Source organism: Podarcis vaucheri (assembly GCF_965113315.1).
Source record: "Podarcis vaucheri genome assembly, chromosome: 6".
Taxonomy (NCBI): Eukaryota; Metazoa; Chordata; class Lepidosauria; order Squamata; family Lacertidae; genus Podarcis; species Podarcis vaucheri.
The window spans coordinates 103094104-103114361 of record NC_138764.1 but is presented as its reverse complement, the minus strand read 5'-3'; the positions used below and the strand labels follow the sequence as shown (position 1 = coordinate 103114361).

Genomic DNA, 20258 nt, shown 5'->3' with positions numbered 1-20258 from the left:
CTGGGGATGTCCATGTGTAGAGTCGTCTCTTGTGTTGTTGGAAAAGCGTGTTTGTGATGACCAGCTTGTTCTCTTGGCAGAACTCTATTAGCCTTTGCCCTGCTTCGTTTTGATCTCCAAGGCCAAACTTGCCAGTTGTTCCTTTTATCTCTTGATTCCCTACTTTAGCATTCCAATCCCCTATAATGAGCAGAACATCCTTCTTTGGTGTCACTTCTATAAGGTCTTGTAAGTCTTCATAGAATTGGTCAATTTCAGTTTCTTCAGCACCAGTAGTTGGTGCATAGACTTGGATTACTGTGATGTTAAAAGGTCTGCCTTGGATTCGTATCGAGATCATTCTATCATTTTTGAGACTGCATCCCAGTACGGCTTTCGCCACTCTTTTGTTGACTATGAGGGCCACTCCATTTCTTTTACGGGTTTCTTGCCCACAGTAGTAGATATGATAGTCATCCGAACTGAATTCGCCCATTCCCGTCCATTTTAGCTCACTGATGCCCAGGATGTCAATATTTATTCTCGCCATCTCATTTTTGACCACATCCAACTTACCCAGGTTCATGGTTCTTACATTCCAGGTTCCTATGCAATATTTTTCTTTACAGCATTGGACTTTCCTTTCGCTTCCATGCATATCCGCAACTGAGCGTCCTTTCGGCTTTGGCCCAGCCGCTTCATCAGCTCTGGATCTACTTGTACTTGTCCTCCGCTCTTCCCCAGTAGCATGTTGGACACCTTCCGACCTGAGGGGCTCATCTTCCAGCGTCATAACTTTTATATGCCTGTTGTCTTTGTCCATGGAGTTTTCTTGGCAGGGATACTGGAGTGGCTTGCCGGTTCCTACTCCAGGTGGATCACGTTTGGTCAAAACTCTCCACTATGACCTGTTGATCTTGGGTGCCCTGCTCGGCATAGTTCATAGCTTCTCTGAGTTCTTCAAGCCCCTTCGCCACGGCAAGGCAGTGATCCATGAAGGGGATTGATATTTTAAGGTTGTTTAAATGAATATTCTAAAGTGTAAAACATCTGCTGGGAGGGCGTTCCACAGAGCAGGCGCCACTACCGAGAAGGCCCTCTGCCTGGTTCCCTGTAGCTTTGCTTCTCGCAATGAGGGAACCGCCAGAAGGCCCTCGGCGCTGGACCTCAGCATCCGGGCAGAATGATGGTGGTGGAGACGCTCCTTCAGGTATACTGGACCGAGGCCGTTTAGGGCGTTAAAGGTCAGCACCAAGACTTTGAATTGTGCTTGGAAACATGTAGTAGGTAAGTTGTCATAATAAGATTGGGTCATTGAGGGTTGTTAGGTTTTGTTTTGTGTTTTTTTAAAAAGCAAATATAACCCATTTCCTATTTTCTCTGCCTAACCTACCTCACAGGGTTGATGTATGTAAGAGAACAAAAGATAGAAAGCAGGCATGTTTCCTTGAGATGATACTTGGATGAAATAGCTTGAAAGAAAAAAGCCCTTATCAGCTCTGATGCCCAGAATGTTCCTTCCTTCCTTCCTTCCTTCCTTCCTTCCTTCCTTCCTTCCTTCCTTTCCTTCTTATTTGCAGCTTTTACAACTAGCAGCCACTAGATGTCACCCCTGCATAGCCTTATAAAGTTATCTCTGCTCTGTTACAGCCTTTGAAGAACACCTTTTGCAGTTATGGTGCAATCCTATGCATGGCGTAGCAAGGTCAGGTGGCACCCAGTATGGAAAATTTCTTGCCACCCTTCCAACTGAAATTATTAAAAAATAAGATACAGATCCTGTGTCATTGTTTATTCTCAGCCAAATGAAAGTCCTGCTATGTTCAGTCACGGGGCTTACTCCTGGGAAAGTGTAATAGAATTACAGCCTTAAATTCCCTTCCAAGGTTGGGGAACTTCCAGGCTGTTGCTATTCAATCACCTATTGGAAATTTCTGGTTGTGCAATTTTAAGATTTTGTACAAGTGGATTTGTTATGACAGCCCCATCTTCCCACGCTACCCCATGGTCAGACTTCCACACACATAGGGAGGGAAGGATCTGTCAATTTATGCCCTCACAGTTTCTCCTTCTAGTCCTAAAATCTACATTTTGCATCTAAAAAAAGCAAATCCTCTCGGAAATCCACCAGCATTTTTGTGCGACTTTCTCCTAACACACGCGTTATATATGTGGTTTCAGCCCCACTCACCTCACAGAGTGTTTGTTGTGGGGGAGGAAGGGAAAGGAGAATGTTAGCCGCTTTGAGACTCCTTAAAGGGAGTGAAAGGCGGGATATCAAATCCAAACTCTTCTTCTTCTTCTTCAGACGCACCATATTTTTTTGCAAGCAACGCCCCTTAATAGAATGTGTTTCTGTGTGATGATGATGATGATGATAATAATAATAATAATAATAATAATAATAATAATAATAATTTATTATTTATACCCTGCCCATCTGGCTGGGCTTCCCCAGCCACTCTGGGCGGCTTCCAAAAGAATATTAAAATACTATAATACATCAAACATTAAAAGCTTCCCTGAACAGGGCTGCCTTCAGATGTCTTCTAAAAGTCTGGTAGTTGTTGTTCTCTTTGACATCTGGTGGCAGGGCGTTCCACAGGGCAGGGGCCACTACCGAGAAGGCCCTCTGCCTGGTTCCCTGTAACTTGGTTTCTCGCAGTGAGGGAACTACCAGAAGGCCCTCAGAGCTGGACCTCAGTGTCCGGGCAGAACGATGCGGGTGGAGACACTCCTTCAGATATACTGGACCAAGGCCGTTTAGGGCTTTAAAGGTCAGCACCAACACTTTGAATTGTGCTCAGAAATATGTTTGCCAACATATTCATTTTTATTCACACTTTCATCTAAGAGGTGCATTTTTGGAAACACGGTTTGCTTAGAGAATTGCATTGCAAAATTCAGAAATGTGCTGGTTTCAAAGGACGGCTGTGCTACCGGTTTTCATGTTGTATCGGAAAGTGCAAAAGTTTCAAAGATTCGCCTTTTAAGTGGGAGGGAGGGAAGTTGACAGGCTCTAAATAGCCAGGGTGGTAAAGTGGATAATGATGGGAATGTATAATTTTAAATGGAAAATAAATAAAAATAAATAAAATAAATAAAAAATGGTACCTCAGGTTTCATACGCTTCAGGTTACATACGCTTCAGGTTACAGACTCCGCTAACCCAGAAATAGTGCTTCAGGTTAAGAACTTTGCTTCAGGATGAGAACAGAAATCGCACAGCGGCAGCAGGAGGCCCCATTAGCTAAAGTGGTGCTTCAGGTTAAGAACAGTTTCAGGTTAAGAACGGACCTCCGGAACGAATTAAGTACTCAACCTGAGGTACCACTGTAGTAAATTTGATGTGAATGTATAATTTTAAATGGAAAATAAATAAAAAAATTATATATATATATATATATATATGCAGGTTTTGGTGTCTTCGGGTGTCTTCCCGTGGAAGACACCCGAAGACACCAAAACCTGCATTCCTGTACCCGTGAAAATCTACGAAAGCATATATATATATATATATATATATATACACATATACTGTATATACTCGAGTATAAGCCAACTTTTTCAGCACATTTTTTGATGCTGAAAAAGCCCCCCTCAGCTTATACTCGAGTCCCAGTTTTTCCTGGTAAAATACAGTAGGTGCCTCGGAACTGGCCAAATTGCAAGACAAGGACAACTGTGACTTCAAGGAGGAACGGGAACTTTTTACAAATGATCTAAAAAGACAACAAAATGAATTGGATTCCTTGGCAGGTTTTGAATAAACATAATGTATGTGATTATATGGTTTGATAATTTGCTATGTGGAAACTGATCAATATTTTTTTTTAAAAAAAAAAAGGTGCCTCGGCTTATATTCGGGTCGGCTTATACTCGAGTTTATACGGTATGTAAAAAGAGGAGAAGCTGCCTGAGAGTGGATCACAGAAAGTGGATCCCTATTTCCTACAGCCACTGGGACATCCTCTCAGGAACCACATGGTTACACAGGGTTGTTTTATTCCGGTTTTCCTAGTCACGGGTAGGAGGAAAGAGTAACATTGGAAGTTTTCTTGAGTCACCCTCTTGGTTTCTGGGTGTCCTGCAGCCCACATGCTTTCGAGAAAATCTGCTCCATCGAATGCCCAGGATCTTATGGAACCAGAATCTCTTGGCAACGTTCTGGTGGTTTCCAGAATACCTGTTTATTGAGCGCTCTTCCTGGTTCAATTTGCAAGGGAAGGTGAGGGTGATTAAATTAATTACCTGCCCATTTGCAAAGCAGGCTACGACAATTAAAAAGAGATAAAACAGATTACAGGCACAGGAATTGAGTGAGCCCTGGAAACAAACATCTCTCAGGTGTCAAAGGCAGTGCTGGATTTACGTATCAGCTAAACAAGCTATACTTTAGGGCCCCAGTTTCTTGGGGGCCCCCAAAAAAATAAAGAAAAAGACTGGACGTACATATCCAAAATGTAAGGTAAAAAACAAATAAAATAAAACCTACATACAGCAACAGTGTTTTGTGTTGTGTTGTGTAGGCTCCTATGATGTAAGTCAGGGGTTAGCAAACTTTTTCAGGAGGGGGCCAGTCCACTGTTCCTCAGACCTTGGGGAGGGACCGGAGTATATTTTTGGGGGGGAAATGAACAAATTCCTATGCTCCACAAATAACACAGAGATGCATTTTAAATAAAAGGACACATTCTACTCATGTAAAAACACGCTGATTCCCGGACCGTCTGTGGGCCAGATTTAGAAGGTGATTGGACCGGATCCGGCCCCCGGGCCTTAGTTTGCTATATATAGGGTGCCTACATTCTGCATGGACTGGTTGCACGACAACATGAGCAAATGGCTTTGGAGACCTATTAGGTCTATAAATTACCATATAGCATATATTCATATAGCATATAACCCGTTCCTGTACTTCTGGGTTTCGGGAGTCTGCAACCTGAAGCAGCTGTAACCCGAGGTATGACTGTAGATCTAAAACACTTGAAATATAAATCCAGGGACATTAAATGAAATCCGGGGGCATTGCAGGGATGGATTTTGTCTGGGGACAGATATGTACCGTATTTCTCGCTCTATAGGACACACCGGACCATAGGAGGGGGAGAACAAGGGGGGAAAATTCTCTCCCTCTCTGCTCAGCGCCCCTTCAGCGAAGCGGCAGGAGAAACGGAGCCCCTTCCATTTCTCCTCCCGCTTGGCTGAAGGGGCGCTGTGCAGAGAGGGAAAACTGTGCAGCGCCTCTCCAGCGAAGCGAAGCCAGGAAGAAGAAGAAGAAGAAGAAGAGTTTGGATTTGATATCCCGCCTTTCACTCCCCTTCAGGAGTCTCAAAGCGGCTAACATTCTCCTTTCCCTTCCTCCCCCACAACAAACACTCTGTGAGGTGAGTGGGGCTGAGAGACTTCACAGAAGTGTGACTGGCCCAAGGTCACCCAGCAGCTGCATGTGGAGGAGCGGAGACTCGAACCCGGTTTCCCAGATTACGTGACTACCGCTCTTAACCACTACACCACACTGGCTCCGGTATGCACCAACCCCTCTCACTCTCCAGGCTTCAGGCGGCTATCTGCAAGCCTTCGGAGCACAGCGGGAACTCCTGCTGCGCTTTGAAGGCTCACAGATTGCTGCCTGAAGCCCCCGGAGCGCAGCGGGAGTTCACGCTATGCTCTGGGGGCTTCAGTGAAAGCAACGCAAAGCCTCCGGAGTGCGGGGGGGGGGAGCTCTCCCTCTGCACTTCGGAGGCTTCGCGTTGCTATCGCTGAAGCCAAGGAGCCTGCATTCACTCCATAAGAGGCACACACATTTCCCCTTAATTTTTGAAGGGGAAAAAGTGCGTTTTATAGAGCGAAAAATATGGTAAATCTGGGGACTATCCCCAGGAAACGGGGATGTCTGGTAGCCATACATTACACCTTTCCTTAGTTTCCCCCTTCGGCTCAATTTCCTCCTTCAAAGACACAAACAAAGTTAGAATACCGCAACCTGACTCACTGTGCTCCAGGTAGAATTACCACTCACAGCATTCCCTACTTAATATGCTAATGACATTTGCTTCCTCAAATGAACCAGGAAGTTGGAGGCTGGGACACAGACACGACGATATCCTACTTCGTACAAGTTTGTAGCTTCTTTCCCTTTTCTGCAAAATATTTTTACGTTCAAGCTTAATGGGTTTGTTTCCTTGTTTTGCTTAATTCATCTGCGCAACGGATGCATTGCAGTACAATCCTGGTTGTACTTCAATCTAAAGGAATAAGCAAACACTTTTTTTTAGATGCCTCCAGACTGCCACTTGCAGGAGTGATTCAAACACCTACCATAAATTTAGTGTTGCACAATTAAAGTGGTTTAAAGGGTTCTGTCAACCTGGTACAACAGATCCACCTTTTTACAAAAAAAAAAAGAAGGAAAGAAATTGACAAGGGAAGCAATGAGGAAATGCACTAAAATGATTATTGTGAAGATGTAAAAATGCCTTGCAAGAAAATCAAGATGAATGCAGGAAGAAGGGTTGCAGCAAGATGAATGCAGGAAGAAGGGTTGCAACCGATCCTAAACTTGTCCACTCAGAAGTACCGGTAGCTCCTTTTAGATCCAGTGGGGCTTTACTCCCAGGTAAATGATGATTTTTATATCATAATATTTATACACCACTTGAGTGTAACAACAGCAACCTCAAAGCCATTTACAAAAAAAGTTATAACGACAAAATCATCAACAAGAAAACAGCAATAACATAAAGACTTTCAAAAAGTTAAAATAACAACAGATAAAGAACCAATTAAAACTCACATCGACTTTCTAAACGTCTGGGCTTGTCTAGGCAAAAATGTTTTAATCAGGTGCGAAAAAGGGCACAGTGAAGGTGCTTGCCTGAAATCAATAGGCGGGGAGTTCCAAAGTGTAAATTAAATTAGGATTGCAGCCTTAATTGTGAAGAGTTGCTGGATGGGAGCTGGGGAAAACCAGGGCTGGAATTGTAAGAGAGGGAACCTTGGCTTAGGCTAAAACACTTTCGTTCCTCCCTCTTCCCCTCCCTGCTTTCTGCCACACATTCTTGGTTGTGTTTGAAGAGTATTGTCTGCCTGTTTCCGGAAAGAGAGAAACAGAGATTTAATTCGTTGTGCAAAGGGTGAGTCAGCAGCAATGAAAAGATTGATTAGACACATGCTTGGCGACTCTCTTTTTGAATTAAATCCTACCATTGTTTCAAAGAGTTTTGGGAGGTTCCTCATAGCAGCTGCAGCAGCAGCAACACCAATCCTTTAAAGTAGGCCAGATGGAGAGATATTACGTGGATATTAAGTCTGCTCATCAGCCTTATGACTGAACAGAGATTAGAACCCAGCCCCTTTCTCCAGAACAACCCTTAAAATGTTACTTATTAGTATGTTGTCCTTCCTACAAGGAATGCAGGGTAGCCATACAAGAAGCTCTCATATTTTGCCCTCACGACGACCCTGTGAGGTAGGTGAGGATGAGGCACAATGACTGGGCTAAGGATGACATTGGAAGGATTTAAGATCAGCAGCACAACCTTATGCACACAAGCTGTGAAACAGTCCCCTTGACTTCAGTGCCTTTTAGTTCCAGGTAAGTGGGTGCAGCGGAACGCGGGTGGCGCTGTGGGTTAAACCACAGATCCTAGGACTTGCCGATCAGAAGGTCGGCGGTTCGAATCCCCACGTCGGGGTGAGCTCCCGTTGCTCGGTCCCTGCTCCTGCCAACCTAGCAGTTCAAAAGCACCTCAAAGTGCAAGTAGATAAATAGGTACTGCTCTGGCAGGAAGGTAAACAGCGTTTCCGTGCGCTGCTCTGGTTCGCCAGAAGCGGCTTAGTCCTGCTGGCCACATGACCCGGAAGCTGTACGCCGGCTCTCTCGGCCAATAAAGCGAGATGAGCACCGCAACCCCAGAGTCTGTCACGACTGGACCTAATGGTTACCTTTACCTTTAACTTGTGTTAGCAAGTTCCTTTACTGAGCAAAGTTTACATTCCCCTTTTAAACGCCTAATGGTCAGGGGTCCCTTTACCTATAAGTGGGTGCAGGACTGAAGGCAAAATTCTCGAACTGAATCTCCTCTGCCTTTTTGGAGTGCAGCCTCCTCAGGGCAGAGACCTGCCTTGCGGTGCAACTCTAAACAAGCTTGTTGTTTAGTTGTTTATTCATGTCCGACTCTTCGTGACCCCATGGACCAGAGCACGCCAGGCACTCCTGTCTTCCACTGCCTCCCGCAGTTTGGTCAAACTCATGCTGGTAGCTTCCAGAACACTGTCCCACCATCTCGTCCTCTGTCGTCCCCTTCTCCTTGGGCCCTCCATCTTTCCCAACATCAGGGTCTTTTCCAGGGAGTCTTCTCTTCTCATGAGGTGGCCAAAGTAAACAAGCTTACTCGGAAGGAATTCCCACAGAGCTCAGTGAGACTTGCTCCCATGTAGGTGGATATAGGACCTGAATTTTCTTCCTATAGCCTAGGACACTTTTCAAAATAATTGTTAGGGCAGGATGCAGTCGTAATTTAAGGACTTTTAAAAAACAACAACCACAGGTTTCGTTGAGAAAGATTGGTTTGTGGTTAACTCCACTGAAACCTACAAAACTTCAAAACAGAGGTAGCTCACCTGTGGCCTCCCAGGTGTTGCTGGACTACAGCTCCCATAATTCCTGGTCACCAGCCTTGTTTGTTAGGGTTAGGAGTGTGCAGAATGGAAGAGAGAGGCAACAGCTTCGGAAACCAGATTGGGAAGGTGGAAAAGAGACTTAGGAGTTGCATTTCGGGGGGGGGGGATGAGAAGGTCTGATGGGGGAGGCAGAGGTTGGCGAGTGGAACTAGCAAATGCAGAGCCTCTACATGTACTATAATGTCTGTTTGCTTTTAATCTACACTTGCAGTCTTTAAAATGGTGTAAAAAAAAACGTTGAGACCTCTGTGGTGTAAGCAGGCAAGTAATAATGTTAATGCACATGACCAGGATTTTTATTTATCAGAAAATAAAATAAATGTGCATGCTGCTTAATTGTAAATAGAAGAAGAAGAAGAGGAGTTTGGATTTGATATCCCGCCTTTCACTCCCTTTTTTAAGGAGTCTCAAAGCGGCTAACATTCTCCTTTCCCTTCCTCCCCCACAACAAACACTCTGTGAGGTGAGTGGGGCTGAGGGACTTCAGAGAAGTGTGACTGGTCCAAGGTCACCCAGCAGCTGCATGTGGAGGAGCGGAGATGCGAACCCGGTTCCCCAGATTACGAGACTACCGCTCTTAACCACTACACCACACTGGCGTAGTTTGAATAAAACTTCAAAGTGGTTTGCAAAGGGTGGCAGTCAACTAAGATTTATGTATTTATTTTATTGCAATTCCATTCCGCTTTTTTCTCCAAGGAGCTCAAGTTAGTGTCTGTGGTTCTCTTAACCTCCTCATCTGACCCCCACAGCAACCCTGTGAGGCAGTTTAGGCTTAAGAAGCAGTGACTGGCCCAAGATGACCCAGCGAGTTTCATGACTAAGCAAGGCGATTTGAACCCTGGTCTCTTCCAGGTCCTAGTCTGACACACCCTGCTTGACTTACTCAGAGTAGACCCACTGAAATTACTGGGCCTAACTTAGTCATGTTCATTTAGCTGTGATTCCTGCGTTGCAGGGGCGGGGTGGACTAGATGTCCTTTGGGTATCCCTTACAAGGGCGCTACAACCTACTTAATGCAATTAATTCCTGTGCGTCTCATGTGAGTAAACCACCCCCAAGGAACATAAAATTTGCATTGAAATGATCAAAGTTTTTTAAAAATAGGAGGGGAAATGTAAATTATAAGCTAAAATAATGGATTAAAATAGAATAAACTTGACTTGAAACATGAAATTTATTACGGTCAGAGACCAGCTTGAGAATGGAACTGCAATCCCAATAGCAAAACAAACATTTAAAGCAATATACAACAATGGATTTTAATGGGTGGGTGGGTTTGCTTGAGCAGAAAGCTCTTTGGCAGGTGCCAAAGGAGGGATGCAGCGACACCCTCTGCTTAGCATCAATTGGCAGGGAGTTCCAAAGGGCAGGATCTGCCACTCTGCACTCTGCGGATCAGCCTGGGCAGAAGAGAGGGATTAATAGCTCCCGGCAGCCATAATATATCCAGCTGAGCTGGCTTAGCCACTTCATCAAATATCAATAGTGCCTTTGGGGCGGACAGAGGCCAATCTTGGGGCTTCCAAGGCTCCAGTTTCAAGGCGGAGCTTCTGGAAGACACCCAAGGATTTCTAAAGAACCTGCCTGAGCAGAAACCAGCCTCAGCATATCCCGGTCCATGTCTTGAGCACGCAAATGGTCTTGCACCTTTGCAGGTTCTGCTGGGTTGGGATAAATGAGGAAAGGCACTGGGTTCAGGATGCCCTGGGACCTTTTCCTGCTGTGAGGGCTAGAGAGGAAGGAGGTCACCCTTGTTCTCCTAGGAAAGTGAAGTTGGAGATCTGCTTCCATCACTGAAGGTAGGTGGACCCAAAGACATGGGCTTCTCCACCCAGCTGAGCCTCCTGTTCTCATTTTGTGCATAGGTAAAGGTGAAGGGGACCCCTGACCATTAGGTCCAGTCGTGGCCGACTCTGGGGTTGTGGCGCTCATCTCGCTTTATTGGCCGAGGGAGCCGGCGTCCAGCTTCCAGGTCATGTGGCCAGCATGACTAAGCTGCTTCTGGCGAACCAGAGCAGCGCACGGAAACGCCATTTACCTTCCCACCGGAGCGGTACCTATTTATCTACTTGCGCTTTGATGTGCTTTCGAATTGCTAGGTTGGCAGGAGCAGGGACTGAGCAACAGGAGCTCACCCCGAGGCGGGGATTCGAACCGCCGACCTTCTGATCGGCAAGTCCTAGGCTCTGTGGTTTAACCCACAGCGCCACCCGCGTCGCATTTTGCGCATAGCGCATGGTTAAAAGCAATGACTTGCCTCCAGCTAAGTCTGACTCGGAGTAGACACACAGAAATTAATGGCACTAAGTAAGTGGTGTATGTTGGCATCCGTCCGCCTGGGGAGATGATGGAGGAATGCTCTGTTGTGGATGACGTCAAACCGTTAGAGTTACAGCGCCTGCTGTGGCTGTAGAGACGGATAAGGGAGAGACATGTTTTGTTGCAGCTGGGGCAGATGGTTGTGTTGATGCAGATAGAATCTCAGAGCTGGAAGAGACCCCCAAGGCTCATTTAGTCTGACCCCCCAGCATTGCAGGAACCGAATATGCAATGAGGTTGAGGGAATGTTCTTTCACATGTGGTGGGCTTGTAAAAGGGTAAAAGCGTATTGGGAAATAATCTATAATGAATTGGAAAAAGATGTTTAAAAGTACTTCCCCCCCCCAAAAAAAAAACAGAGTCCAGGTGGAAATTCCCAGGTGTCAAAAAAGGTTATTTATGTATGCCACTACTGCTGCCCGTGTTTTGTTAGCCCCAAAATGGAAAATGAGCAAAGTCCCAACCAAAGAAGAATGGCAACTTAAGTTGATGGAATATGTGCAGCTTGCAGACTTAACATATAGAATAAGAGAACGAGAAGAACATACATTTAGAGCAGATTAGAAAACGTTTATTGAATACATGGGGGGAAATTGTGTGCACTTGAAAACGGCAGCATTAAGATCGACAGTGCAAATAAGTTTTGATGGCTGTAATAATGGAATACTGTTTGGTAGAGTTTTTGTAAAATATGCAGGGATTTATGATATGCAAAATGAACCATGGAAAGGGAAGAAGGAAAGTCATTGATATCTTAAGGATGTTTAAATTAGTATTTTAAATTTTAAGACAGAAAATTTATATATATATATCTAGCAATGCAGGAACCGCAGCTGGAGAAAGCCTGACAGATGGTCATTTGTTACTCTCAATGGGTCTACTCTGATTCGGGCTAGCATTGGTACAGCCCTCTGGAAGATACTGCTAATCTTGTTCCCTGCAGCTCCACTTACAGTCTTTGGATGAATCACACATCCTGCACTTTGAGCCCGTGTGGTTTTCTTGCGCAACACTTCCAGGTTTCCGAGAGCTGAGAGTCAAAGTCTGAGGGTGGGAGACCAAGAGGACATTTGAGGTATTTGAGCCAGCCTACCCAAGCATTTGACATGTATTGGAATGTGCTGTCTTATTTCGCAATGTACTGTATATGTTTTAAAAAACTGCTGGTTTTATGATGAGGTTTATCTTAAGCAAACCTGTTTTCAACATCTCATTTTGCAGCAGTAGAACGAGCGTTATGTGCTTCTTGAAAGAGTAGAGGTGGCCCCAAGTCCTTACGGTCTTTATCAACCCATTTTGATTGAGTGAGTTTATTTAAGGCATTTTTTCCCACTGTACTACATAATCATTAACATTTCTAAGCAGTTTTTAGCACTGCAAGGTTTCTCAGACAAGGAGACCACGAGGCGATTGGAGCGCTGCCTCCATCCTTCTCCATTTTCTCTTTCTTTTAAGAAATTAGCAATCCAACCAAACTCACAGCCTTGGGCGGCAAGGGCATGGAGACCCATGGGAGCAGCAGGACGTTGGGGCATTCCTCCGCTCTCTGGGGGGATTGTATGGGGGGAAGATGGGTACCCAAAGTGCTGGCTTTAAACTGGGTCTGGACACAAGCAGGCAGCCGGCGTCATTGGCACAGAACTGGTGTCCCGTGTTCCGAATGCCTGGCCCCTGCCAGGATTCTCGCTGCCATATTCAACTTGGAAGATTTTGCTGGAGAAACCCCACCACATAAGAGCCAGGAGGCAGCGTGGTGTGGTGGTTAGACCTGGGAGACCAGGGTTCGAATCCCCACTCGCTCGCGAGCCTTGAGCCAGTCGCTGCATCTTAGCCTAATCTACCTCACAGGGTCGCTGTGAGGAGAAAATGGGGAGGAGAAATATCTATGCCACTTTGAGCTTCTTGGAGGGTATAAATGTAAAAATAAATGAATGAGTAACATGAGACCAGGCAGTGGCCTATCTACTCATAGAGCCACAGAACTGGAAAGTTGGAAGGGATCCCAAGGAACATCTAATAATAATAATAATAATAATAATAATAATAATAATTATTATTATTATTATTATTATTATTATTATTTCTATACTGCCCTAGACCCATGGGTCTCAGGGCGGTTCACAAGCCAAAACCCACAATATGAAAACACAAATACATAATCAAAATATAAACTGAACCAGCTGAATAACAGCCTCCCAAAACACATAAAAACAGTTAAAAACTATTATTATTTTTAAAAAACAACAATGCACAATTAAAAAGCACTTTAAAAGAATGTGAACAGTACTCTCTGCTGGGCAGCAGCAGCCCTTTTGTAGTCTAGACCGCCTATGTATTTCCAACATGGAAACCAGAGACGGAGGTTATGCGCTTCTTATTACAGGGGAGAGACCAGGAGGCTCACCAAGACAGTAGCTAAGCTCCTCTATTTGATTTTTTTGTTGCCGAAGTATGCTACAGGATCCTGCCCTTGCTGGAAACCCACAGAGATGAGGCGGATCGCTCGCCTCCTCTGCCCTTTGGTGGGTGACTGTGCCGTTGGGGTCTCACTGGCCTGTCTATTCTGAATGTATTCTGAATGTTCTTATGCGATGCCAATAAAGGTTACTTGACTTGACTTTGGCTGGACTTAACCGTCCAGGGATCCTTTTGACATGGCTTCAGCTTCAAGCCTTCCCAGATGGCCACCTGGGAGGAACCGCAACCCCTCCTCTGACCCATCTCTCTTCTCCAGCAGGTACACCACCGAGGAGCGAGATGGCTCTGCTCACCCACGTTCTGGCTTGCATCTTTGGGATCGGCTCCTGGATGTCCATCAACGGCGTGTGGGTCGAGCTCCCGGTGCTGGTGAACGTTCTTCCCGAGGCCTGGTACCTACCTTCCTATCTCATCATCATCATCCAGCTGGCCAACGTGGGCCCTCTCTTCATCACCCTCATGCACAAGTGGAAGCCGGGCTTGCTGAGCGAGGTCCTCATCATCTGCGTCGTGGTCTCCACCGGAGTCGTGGCCTGCTTCCTCCTGGCCTTCCTGTGGCACTACACCATGGATTTCGGTGGGGCTCGCCACAGCGTGGCCTTCTTCATCTTGACCTTCTGCCTCTCGCTGGTGGACTGCACCTCCTCCGTCACCTTCCTGCCGTTCATGGCTCGCTTCCACCCTCGATACATCACCTCCTACTTCATCGGGGAAGGTCTCAGCGGGCTGGTCCCTGCTCTCTTCGCTCTGGCGCAGGGAGCAGGGATCTCCAGCTGCGTCGAGGTTGCCATCCCAAGCAACCACACGCACAGAAGCAACGCCACCTTGGGCAACGTGAGCGCGGGCGACCCCGTCCCTTTCCGCCTAGAGACCCGCTACTCCCCTGCCAACTTCTCCAGCCTGGTCTTCTTCCTCATCCTGTCCGGCCTGATGTTCTCCTGCCTCGTGGCTTTCTTCTTCCTCAACCGCCTGCCCAGGGTGTGGGATCTTTCGGAGCAGAAACTCTGCGCCAGCGAGATCACCCTCCACTCCATCCGGAAGATCCCAGCGGATGGAGGGCTGAAAGAAGGGTTCACTAACTTCCCCGTGGAGGGAAAGGCAGAAAGTTGCTCCAAAGAAGACGAGGACGGCGCTCCAGAGAAGGTCGTCTACTCCTGGGCCACGTTGGCCTTCATGTATGTCCTCATCACTTGGTGCAGCTCCCTGATGTATGGAATCCTGCCCTCAGTGCAGAGCTACTCCTGCTTGCCCTACAGCAACTTAGCCTACCACCTCTCCACCACTCTGGGTGCCATGGCTGTCCCTCTTGCCTGCAGCATCTCTACATTCCTGCCCAGCAGGTAGGTACCCACCCCCCTTGGCAAGAATTATTGAGTTCTCCAAGCTCTGGGGTTGATTCTGCTTCGCGAGTATGTCTTGCTTTTGCCACCGCCCCCTTAAAGAAGGCTCGAGATGCAACTCGCAATGAGGAAAGGTTGCATTTCATAGAATCATTGGGCTGTAGAGTTGGAAGGGACCCCTCCCAGTCATCTAGTCCAGCCCCCTGCAATGCAGAAATCCCAACCAAAGCATACCTGAAGGAGTGTCTCCACCCCCATTGTTCTGCCCGGACACTGAGGTCCAGCTCTGAGGGGCTTCTGGCGGTTCCCTCATTGCGAGAAGCCAAGTTACAGGGAACCAGGCAGAGGGCCTTCTCGGTGGTGGCACCCGCCCTGTGGAACGCCCTCCCACCAGATGTCAAGGAGAAGAACAACTACCAGACTTTAAGAAGACATCTGAAGGCAGCCCTGTTTTGGGAAGCTTTTAATGTTTAACAGACTACTATATTTTAATACTTTGTTGGAAGCCGCCCAGAGTGGCTGAGGAAACCCAACCGGATGGGCAGGGTATAAATAATAAATTATTATATTATTATTATTATCCATGACAGATGGCCATCCAACCTCTGCTTAAAAACCTCCAAGGAAGGAGAGTCCACTGTCTTCCATGGGAGACTATTCCACTGTCAAACAGCTCTAACCATCAGAAAGTTCTTTGTAATGTTTAGTTGGAATCTCATTTCTTATAATTTTAATCCATTGGTTCAGGGCCTACCCCCCCCCCCAGAGCAGCAAAAAACAAGCTTGTTCCATCTTCCATGTGACAGCCCTTGAGATATTTGAAGGTGGCTCTCATATCTACTCTCAGTCTCCTCTTTTCCAGGCTAAACATACCCAGCTCCTTCAACCGTTCCATTAGGCTTGCTTTCCAGACCCTTGACCATCTCAGTCGCCCTCCTCTGCACTCCTTCCAGCTTGTCAACATCCTTCTTAAACTGCGCTGCCCAAAACTGGACACAGTATTCCAGGAGTAGTCTGACTAAGGCAGAATAGAGTGGTTTGTTTATTTAAACATCGCAACAAAAACTCGGAGGATTTGCGTAACCAGTTAACCAATCAGCCAGATCCAATTAGTCAAGCAGCAACATTTCCTGCCAAGTAAAAGAGCGTCTCCCTTCCTGTTCCTGGGCATAACATCAGGCGCCACCTCTCATCCTGCAACAAGGCAGCTTTATGGAAGTGCAGCCGGTTTGCCCACATTAGCGCCAAGCAGAGGGGGCACTGCAGGTGGCGCTGAAACACTGATGAACAAGAGAAGGTGAGAGGCGGGGGGTGGCACCAATTTTTGGTGCCGCACAGGCCCTACTGAAATTTTAAAGCCCAAAGTCCGCCACTCCTTAGAGTTGCCATATTTTTCGCTCCATAAGACGCACCTGACCATAAGACTTACCTAGTTTTTAGAGGAGGAAAACAAGAAAAAAATATTCTGAATGAAACGGTGGGTGTATGATTTTTGTGGTTCATGCTGTGGCCACAGACATGTGATTTGACAGTGAATTTGGGGTGGCCCAATGCAAAAATCCTGAGCATCCATGTGGATCTGTGCTTTGTAACCACATTTTTGTGCCATTGCAGCCCCACACAACAGTGGGTGCGTTTTTGGTTTTTTTTGGTGCAGGCAGTAGCCATGGGCATGCTATGTGATCTGATGGTTAATTTGGGGTGACCCAATGTAAAAATTCTGAGGATCCATGGGCTTTTACCTCCCCCTCCCAGGCAGCCTCCTTTATCTCTAGCGTCCCTTATCTCCTTCCTGATTGCTTGCCGATCAGCGGCTTTGTTTCAACACCCACTTGCCTCTTTCAAAAAAGAAAGAAAGCGTGATCTGCTTTTCTCCCCTGGGCAATTTGGCTCCAGGGACCAGGCATTTACTCCATAAGATGCACAGACATTTCCCCTTACTTTTTAGGAGGGGAAAAGTGCATCTTATGGAGCAAAAAAATACGGTAGCTTATTTTTTACAGTCCAACAGCATATAAATGTTGTTAAAGAAATAAACACCCTGTAAGCAAATGCATGACAAAAAGAATCGCTGTTGTGTAACCTCACTGCAAGGAAATCAGTGCTGGATAGAATCTAACCTCTGCTTTGAGATTTATGCAATCAAATCAGGATGAATGCAAATCAACGATGCTCAATAAATAGGTCATCTGAAGGAGCTCTGAATCTCTCCCGCTCTCTGTTTGAGGCTCCATCCCATGTGAAATCCTGACCCCAATTTGGCTTGAAATTCACTGCCTATTTGCCTTGATGCTTTCCTTTGCTCTCCCCTCCCCCAGGTCCCTCGCCTTCTTGAGTGTCTTGGCATTCACCGGGACGGCCTTTGGCGCCTACAACATGGGCATGGCCGCCCTGAGCCCCTGCCCACCCCTAAACCACACAGAGTGGGGAGACGCACTCATCGTAAGTAGTTTACACCGAAGGCTCTGGCATTCTCTGCTTTTGCAAGAGGGATGTTGCTCAGAGACGTGATGGGGTATTCTGCAGCTTTGCAAACGGGTCCCGAAAACTTCCTAACCCAAAGGCTGCAACGGTTGCTCACTGGCTGCGAGGGCCACATTCTGCCCCAGGCAGCCTTCCAGGGGCCGCTAGCCGGTGGTGGGTGTGGCCCGAGGTCAACAGGGGTCAGGGCCCTAGGTGCGGATTTTGAAATTGTTCAGCAGGCATATGAAAATTCAATTTTCTCCAGCCTCCATTCAGGCAAGAGGTAGGCGTTTGCCCAGTTCAAGGACAAATTCCAGCCAAGCTAAAGTGTTCGAGGAGGGCACAGGGTGAGGCCAAAGGGGGGTGGGGCCTACAGGGAGGGGTGGGGCCTAGGGAGAGTCCCAAAGGCCAGGTAGAAAGCCCTACAGCTTCCCCCCTCCTGCCCTAAAAGAAAATGACGCCAGTTCCTGGAGGAGGATAGGTCTACTTGGCTACTAGCCAAGTCAAGTGGGACCTGAGAGTGTTGTAAACAAAAATCTGCCTTTGTTCCCTTATGGGGTATCCTACCTATTGGTAGGAGAAAATAACAGAGGCCAACCAGAGAATATTGAGAAGCAAAGCAGCTCGTAAGCCTGATCTTTATTGATCTGTTGCAACAGGGTGCTCCCCTCACACGCAGGAAAGGAGGAGGAACCTAGAACAATGGTGTGCAAAACCTTATAAAGACTTTTGAAATTGCCACCTGTAGATCAAGACCACCCCCACAAACATCATACATACATCACAGAAGGGGTGTAACCTAAGACCACCCCTCAGATACATCGCACCTACATCACAAAAAACGTGGTCTAAAACAGACATTTGAATGTTGTTTTTCTCCTGTCTGGCAGATTACCTGTTAATGCTTACTAGATTGGCTATCCTGGCCAGTCTTTTGTAGTGACAAATACTTAGTTCCTGAGCCAGGTCACAGGCTCACCCTATTCATACACAGACATACCCTTAAGACAGGATTTGTGAATAAAAAGACAATGGGGAGGCTTTTCCATTTTCCTTTGACCTTGCAGAGAAAACATTTGGTCAGTTTGGGACAGTTTGGGAATCAAAAATGGTCCCAGGTTGGTCCCCCTGCGCTGATCTATGTACGTGCTTGGTTGGTACACTTATGAACATTGAACATATATCTAAGACCTCAAAATTCCTATCACAAGACAAAGGGGAGTGATGCTCTTCAGGATTTTACCCACTCCAGTTCATCCCTCTCACTATGTTTCCCATTCCCCAACGCCCCCTCCACAGTCCATCAGTTGCTCAGTATGTTGTTCAGAAAGCACGACCAGTCCTTATTGAGCCTTTGGAGCTTTGTTTGCCCCAAACGTGTTTTGTGCTTCTGCAAACCTTGTGGGTTCTGTGGGGCCTGCGCATGCCTCACTCTCACGTGTGGTTGGCACAGTTTTAGCTACATAACACTCGCTCACAGACCATTGGGAAGTGGAGCCTGCAACAAAATGTTGCAGCGTGGAATGCTTCTACTCAGCCAGCCAGGCCCCTTTTTGGGGCACCTCATCCTGTCCCCACCCCACGCACAGCCACTCCATCATCAGCATTCAGTGCCAACTGAGTATGCTCAATGGTCATTTGGGTGCTTATTGGAGGGGTGCAGGTTCATCCAAACCTCGTTGGGGTTTGGAAAAAATTTCCCTTCTCTGTATTTTTGCCATTCCCCCAAGCCTGCTGATATTTCCCTCTTGAACTGAGATTCCCGTGAGCATGTAGGGTGATGGCAAGATGGAGCCTCCAGGTTTAAAAGCACTCTACCACCATTTGGTGATGGGTGGGGAACAGGAAAGCTACTGTTTTCATTAAAGGTGTTGACCTTTAAAGCCCTAAATGGCCTCGGCCCAGTATACCTGAAGGAGCATTTCCACCCCCATTGTTCTGCCCGGACACTGAGGTCCAGCTCCGAGGGCCTTCTGGCCGTTCCCTCACTGCGAGAAATGATGTTACAGGGAACCAGGCAGAGGGCCTTCTCAGTGGTGGCGCTCACCCTGTGGAACGCCCTCCCATCAGATGTCAAGGAAATAAACAACTACCTGACATTCAGAAGACATCTGAAGGCAGCCGTGTTCAGGGAAGTTTTTAACGTGTGACATTTTAGTGTATTTTTGGTCTTTGTTGGAAGCTGCCCAGAGTGGCAGGGTACAAATTATAAATTATTATTATTATTATTATTATTATTATTATTATTACCCTTATCTCAAGTATCTGGCTAGCCAAGTGGGAAGCAGATTTCTGAACTAGGTTAATGTTTAGCTTGTTCCAATGCCGCTTCTGTGTGCTTAATGGAATAATGAAAGGGGAAGGTGATAATTTGTTGGCTTCAGGCCAAGAAAGGAATTCAATGGCAGAGGTTCAAACACACCTGCACCTTTTCTGTGCCAACAGGTGATCTCCTGGGTACTCTTCAACGGGACCCTCGCGTACGTCAAGGTGATGCTGGGAGTGATCCTTCGCGGCCACAGCCAGAGCGCCCTCGTGTGGTACGGAGCGATGGAGCAGCTCGGGGGTCTGATTGGAGCTGTCATCATGTTCCCCTTGGTGAATGTCTACAGCGTCTTCAAATCGGCCGACTACTGCAGCTTCCGGTGCCCGGCGTGACCTCAAAAGGAGGCAAGGGCTCGTCTCGGATCAATGCAGCAATCAGAACGCTTGACCCGTTTCCAAACTGAAGGAAGGAACCGTGCGAATAAGTTCCCCTTAAGATCAAGGCGAAGGAACGCAAGGAATCGTCAGCAACGTCACCCTTGACTTCGTGTAACGGTGACAGGCGATGAATTAACTTCAGACATGGCTCCACGCTCCTCCTCCTCCTGCCCTTTCTTAACCTTGGATGGACAAGAACTCTGCTGCAGGCCTGTGTTCAGAACCTGGCCAAGGAGTTGTATAATGCCTTGTAAATAAATCAGTCGAATTACCAACTCCTGTGTTGA

The 20258-nt window shown here is 46.8% G+C and overlaps 2 protein-coding genes across 4 annotated transcripts in view; both read left to right on the top strand.

Annotated features, from left to right (window-relative positions):
* ANGPT4 (angiopoietin 4) overlaps positions 1-20258 on the top strand; it is a 265142-nt gene that overhangs the window by 172242 nt on the left and 72642 nt on the right. The gene's annotated exons all lie outside the window — the stretch shown is intronic.
* SLC52A3 (solute carrier family 52 member 3) lies at positions 10243-20246 on the top strand. Of its 3 annotated transcripts, XM_082226233.1 has the most exons (5): positions 10243-10467; positions 11931-12062; positions 13725-14805; positions 17124-17247; positions 19714-20246. In XM_082226233.1, the coding sequence occupies exons 3-5, from the start codon at positions 13745-13747 to the stop codon at positions 19924-19926; spliced, it is 1398 nt and encodes a 465-aa protein (XP_082082359.1). In that variant the 5' UTR covers positions 10243-10467; positions 11931-12062; positions 13725-13744; the 3' UTR covers positions 19927-20246. The 3 variants fall into 3 exon arrangements, with proteins under 3 accessions (XP_082082359.1, XP_082082358.1, XP_082082357.1); XM_082226232.1 differs by lacking the exon at positions 11931-12062; XM_082226231.1 differs by lacking the exon at positions 11931-12062 and having other exon boundaries at positions 13722-14805.